This window comes from Aristolochia californica, unplaced genomic scaffold (assembly GCF_029961685.1).
Source record: "Aristolochia californica isolate CCGP_79_NKW_82.1479 unplaced genomic scaffold, dmAriCali1.0.hap1 SCAF_9, whole genome shotgun sequence".
Taxonomy (NCBI): domain Eukaryota; kingdom Viridiplantae; phylum Streptophyta; class Magnoliopsida; order Piperales; family Aristolochiaceae; genus Aristolochia; species Aristolochia californica.
In genome coordinates, this window is record NW_027182290.1 from 6551843 (window position 1) to 6557472 (window position 5630).

Below are 5630 nucleotides of genomic sequence, written 5' to 3' on the forward strand. Positions count from 1 at the left end.
CTCTTGAAATATTTTCTTGGAATTGAGGTGTTACAATCTCAACATCAAATTGTTATATCTAAAAAAAAGTATGTGTTGGACTTACTTGAAGAAACAGAGATACTTGGTTGTAAGCATCTTGACATTCCTATGAACTTGAATGTAAAATTGTGTGCAGAATCTGGAAATGAAGTTGATATTGTACTGATTGTGTTTGGCACATCAGGTCATGTTTTGGTTTAAATTTAATGTTGCCCAGGAATTAATAGCCGCTGTATATATGTATTTATGCGTCAACAATAACAGAAAGAACTTTCTACTCCATAAAAGAAAAGAAATATATTTTAGAGCTTTTTACCAAATTACCCAATTTCAAAAACATATTTTGATAAATGACGACACTTTGAACTTATTTTAAAAAATACCCAACGTTGACTGGTCCACTGTACATGTGTACAGTCAAAGGTGACACATAAGTTTTGACTAATTACATATTGCCATGTCATCAGTATAGTGTGAGTAAAAGGACACATCAACTGCCACATCACTATTCTGACACGTCATATGCCAGATAAGTTGCCACATCATTATCTATTAACCCTCTCTTTGCCATGTCATTTCATGCCATGTAAGCTCTCACTTCTTATTTTTTTCGCTCTATCTCTCTCCGCTCGATCTTTCTCCTCTCCTCTCACGCTCTTGCAGTGCTTGCTGCCGCAGCTCCGCACGGCTCCCCTGTTGCTGCCATTCGGCCTCCTCTCCTCTCCTCTCGCCCTGCTGCCACTGCTCCCTACTGTCGCCACTCCCCATTGCTACCTGCTGTCGCCGCTCGGCCTCCTCTCCTCTCCTCTCCCCCTCTCACCCTCTCGCAGTGCCTACTATCACCGCTCCCCACTACTACCTGCTGCCACCGCTCGGCCTTCTCTCGTCTGCTCTCGCCCTCTCATAGTGCTAGCTGCCGCCGCTCAGCCTCGCCCTCGCCCTCAACTCCCCCCCCTCAATTAAAAAAATTTTAAATCGATAATAAAAAGTGTTAAATAAGTAAGAGTAAGATTTTTTAATTAATTAGTATATTAATTTATTTTTAAATATTTTAAATATAAGGTAATAAAAAGTGCATCAATAAATTTGAAAAAAATGTATTGATAAATTTGATTTTTAAACTCAAAACTAAAATTTTCAAAAAATTTAATTAAAATATTTTTTTAAATCTATAATAAAAAAGTGTTAAATAGGTAAGACTAAGATTTTTTTATAACTTATTATTTTAAATATAAAGTAATAAAAAGTGTACCGATACATTTATTTTTTAAACTCAAATAAAATTTTCATATTTTTTCAGTTAATAAATATTTTAAACGATAATAAGAGGTGTTGTAAGATTTTAAATTAAATAATATATTTTTAAATAATTTATTATTTTTTAAATAAGGTGATAAAAAGTATACAAATAATTTTTATTTTTAAACTCTAAAATAAATTTTTTGTATAATTTTTTCAATTTATAAATATTTTAAATCCATAATAAATGGGGAAGAGTAAGATTTTTTCTATTTATAAATATTTTAAATAGATAATATGCTAGTAAATTTTTTAATTAATTAGTATACTTATTTTATTTTTTATTTTTTAAAATATAAAGGAATAAAAAGTGTAACGATAAAATTTTTTTAATTAATAAATATTATAATAGATAATAAATGGTGTTAAATAAGTAAGAGTTATTTTTTAATTATTTATTATATTTTTAATAATTTATTATTTTAGATATAAGATAATAAAAAGTGTATTCATAAATTTCATTTTTAAAATAAAAAATTATTCAAATTTTTATCATTTAATGGTGTGGCATCTTATTTGGCTGCAATGGGTCGAAATTGTGACATGGCGGTCGATGTGTCTATCTACTCACACAGTGCTAATGACGTGCGACACGTAATCAGTCAATGCTTACATGTCACCTTTGATTGTACACATATACAGTAGATTGGTCAAAGTTGGGTATTTTTTAAATAAGTTCATAGTGTCGTTATTTATCGAAATATGTTTTTGAAATTGGGTAATTTGGTAAAAAAAAACCCTATATTTTATTCTTACACAATGATCCGAGTGAAATACCTGATCTTTTGATCACATGCGAATGATCGATCATCTCGATGTGTTATAAGAAATCAATTATCAAGGAAAAAAGTCATTTCCAAATCTTAAAGTTTTACTTGTAAATTCTACTGATTAAGAAGCATTTGCCTTCCGGCAAACCCGGGCTTGGGGATAGACAAGGCCTGGACGACAGAAATAATCCTCTTCAGGAGCACAATGCTCATCTAGGGAACAAATGCAGAGCCCTTCGAGAGCACAACCTTTCTTCACAATCGCCAAGTCTGACCCATTCAATCCAAAGATTCCGTCAGTCCACTCAGAAGAGAACAACCCTCGAGGATCAAACCTTCGCATCACTTCCACAAACTTGTCGACTTTAGACCCGAACTTGGCTCTAACCCCGAAGAAGCCAACGTTCCTGTTCTTCCCCCAGTGAGGCAGCCCATTGTACTTGAAGAGTGCCATTTGCTCGATCTCCTCTAGAATGTCTTCGTAGAGACGGGGCTTGTTTGGATCGCGAGAGCGGTAGTAGGTGATGTCTATGTCGAGAGAGTCCTTCGTCTTCCCCAAGTAGGCCGTGGAGTTCCGAACATATCTCATCAAGAAGCCGCTGTACAGTTCGGTGCCACATAGGGCTTGGGGGAACATGTCTCTAAGCTTCTTGACGTCGGCTATGAAGTTGGATACATTAGCCAAGTTTATACTAACCGTAGTCTGGTGGAAGAATAGCGCTCCAATTCGAGGATCCCAACTGCAGGCAGTGAACTGGAGGTCATTGTTGCTGTTCAGGCACGACCCTGTGATTACGAAAGACTAGGTCAGTCATTTACTCTCAACTCTCATCCAAATTATTAAGGGAAGTTACTTAAAAAAAGGTGGGAAAATGGGTTCTTTGGACATTGAACAACCTGAGGTCTGCATGCGGCTCTGATTTCCGATAACCGGATAGCCGGTGAATTCCAGTAAACTTCCATCGTTGTTCTTGAGTCCCATGCCTGTCTCCAATAAAGTAAGAACTTGAAGTTTCGATTGCACGCATTTCCCACCAGGATTTGAGGTTGCCTCCAGTGACTTTTCTGCAGAAATACAATCAGTTATGAGTAGAAAGGTTTGCGTGCATATCAAACTTGTAATATATCGAATGGAGAAGGAAACGAACCCAGAGCGCGTGTGCTTGCAATTACTAGAGAAAGCTGTGAGCGGAATCCAGTAAAATCATTCTCCCCTTTGCCAGGAGTCGTCACTGGGACCCGAAAGTCATCTCTGTAAACTACCTCACCCATTGAAGGGTACCATGTAATATCGCCGTGTTGAGTGGTTGCACCAAATGAGGTTATGGTGCCCTCAAATCCCTTATCTTTTTCCACCCTGTTTGTGATATTGCGCTTGAACATGGGCTCCAGCTGAAGAGTGACCTACCCAAGAGATAGAAGCTGTATTTCAGTATTCCAGAGTCTCACTTTATCTCCATCATATACTAAAAGATTAATGACAGTTTCGTTCAAAGTGACCTTCTCCATTTTTCTATCCTTATTCTATTGTTTAATTTAGCAAAAACTCTTTGACTAAGGATGTGGTTTGATTATATTAAGAACGACTGAGAGTGACAGAGTCTTCGAAGTAGCTCAAGGATAGTCTTCAATTCATTATAATAACTATTAAAGGTAAAAAAACCAAAATCATTAAAGAAATAAAGCTCATTCCTCTTTGACTTGAAGGGGTTACCGTATAATTTTGACATGTTATTATTGGAAGAAATAAGAAAGAAATAGAAAAACTCTTCCGTTTAGACAAGAGGATCAGTGAAACCTGACGCAGCAATAATGGCTGCTTAGGAGACTCCGGGTTGAAGTTCATTGCCAATGGTTTGGAATTTTAACAAATGGTTTATCAAAGTTTGCAGAAGTCGATCTCCTAGGTCTGGTAAAGACTCAGAAGTCGAGCAAACTGGCTATTAATGGCAATAAAAATTTCATTATGGTGAGTAGTATAGATACCTGAGAAATAACACCAAGCACTCCCAAAGAAACTTTGGCCGCTAAGAGATCTGGATCATCTTTTCCCAGGTTGACGATCCTGGCGTAGTATCCATCCACGGGCTCTGAAGTCGGAACTACCAGCCTCATGCCCACAACGTACTCATGAACCGCACTCCCTTTACCAAACAAGGAGCTCCCGTGAGAGCCGGTGCTGATCAACCCCCCGAGGGTCATCCCCTGCCAATACGGAGAATGTGACACAGCCAGCCCATACAGTGCGGCGGAATCGATAAGAGAACGCAGTCTGATGCCGGCCTCCACCGTCATCCGTCTCATCCTTGTGTCCACGCTCACCGTTTTATTCATTCTCATGGTGCTTATTGCAAGCCCCGAACCGTTGGGCCCGCCGGGACATGAGAGCTTGGGAATACTGTGGGAGTAGACGGTCACCGCCTTCATCTTTTGCTTCTTCTTGGACGCTTTGGAGACGACCTCCAGAAGCTGAGTCTCATTGGAGGGATAGGCGACAGAGGCCACCCTACAGATGCTACGGTCCGGGAAAGCTCCGTAGCCATTAGTTATCGAGCAGTTGTTGTTGCCGGAGGAGCAGGTGACAACCGGCCCTGGCGGAGAGCAGGACACGGAACTGAAGATTGAGAGGAATACTAAAGCAAATGTTGAGACTGCACCCACTGAAAACATTTTGGAGTGCATTTGATTGGATGATATCTAGCAGCGTAGGTGGCTGGATTTATAGAAGATCCGGACATCGGCGTGCAAAATGAGAAATTATTCGGAAATCTTCTTGTGGATTAGTTTAACATTTAAGACATGTTGACCAGGTAAGAAGCACACGAGCTTTGAGAAAGCCAAAGACTCATCGCTCGCCTCTCTCTTCGTGTTTTCCATCTGTTCTGGTATGACTTATGTTATAAAGTCTTTGACAACCTAAGATTAGAAGGCGGAGAGTTCATATTAGTAGGCTGAGAGTTTCTTTCAAAAAAACTGACCAAGGTAGCAACAGGTGAATAATAATAACGTGCTCTTATTGTGCTTAAGATCAATCTTACACGGATTCTGCTTGAAGTTGAAGTAACCATGGAATTCCAACTTTGACCTCTTGACGTGTGGCGGAATCACATTCTCTTCTCCGATGCAGGCTTAAGACTTACCCGTCGATAAACCACTAATGCCTGCAGAATGAGTGCTTCCAGCATGCCTCCGGCAACCATCATGCTAACCTTGTGGACGGGATGGCCTACGGCATTAGTAGAACTTGAATAAATCTTTATGTTGATTAGAAAATAAGTTTTACAACCTGTACATAATTTATGACAATGATGAGTATCAGAGACGTGCTTGGATTTAGTACAGATTGTAAAACTTATTTTACATAGATAAATAAAAAAGTTAGTAAAACGTATGTGATCAGATCTGGGGAAGGCCAGTGCCTCTTCTTAATCCATCTGTCCACACTACAAAAGGGTGGGATCAGACCATGTTAACTGCTAGCCCTTTAGATTTTTTCCTTCCTTGGTCCTTTAGTTTCAAACTTGGATAAACTAGTAGATC

At 38.8% G+C, this 5630-nt stretch overlaps 1 protein-coding gene across 1 annotated transcript; it reads right to left on the minus strand.

Moving 5' to 3' along the window:
- Positions 1–2211: 2211 nt before the first annotated feature.
- Positions 2212–4760, minus strand: LOC137942139 (probable L-gulonolactone oxidase 6). Its single transcript, XM_068787832.1, has 4 exons — positions 4077–4760; positions 3239–3494; positions 2988–3155; positions 2212–2876 (listed from the first exon to the last, which is right to left on the minus strand). The coding sequence occupies exons 1-4, from the start codon at positions 4758–4760 to the stop codon at positions 2212–2214; spliced, it is 1773 nt and encodes a 590-aa protein (XP_068643933.1).
- Between the last annotated feature and the right edge of the window lie 870 nt (positions 4761–5630).

Coding starts and splice junctions, on each gene's coding strand:
- LOC137942139 (XM_068787832.1), bottom strand. CDS start 4,760: ATGTTTTCAGTGGGTGCAGTCTCAACATTTGCTTTAGTATTCCTCTCA. Junction 3,156..3,238: donor TGCAAGCACACGCGCTCTGG/GTTCGTTTCCTT, acceptor GTATTTCTGCAG/AAAAGTCACTGGAGGCAACC. Junction 2,877..2,987: donor GAGCCGCATGCAGACCTCAG/GTTGTTCAATGT, acceptor TCGTAATCACAG/GGTCGTGCCTGAACAGCAAC.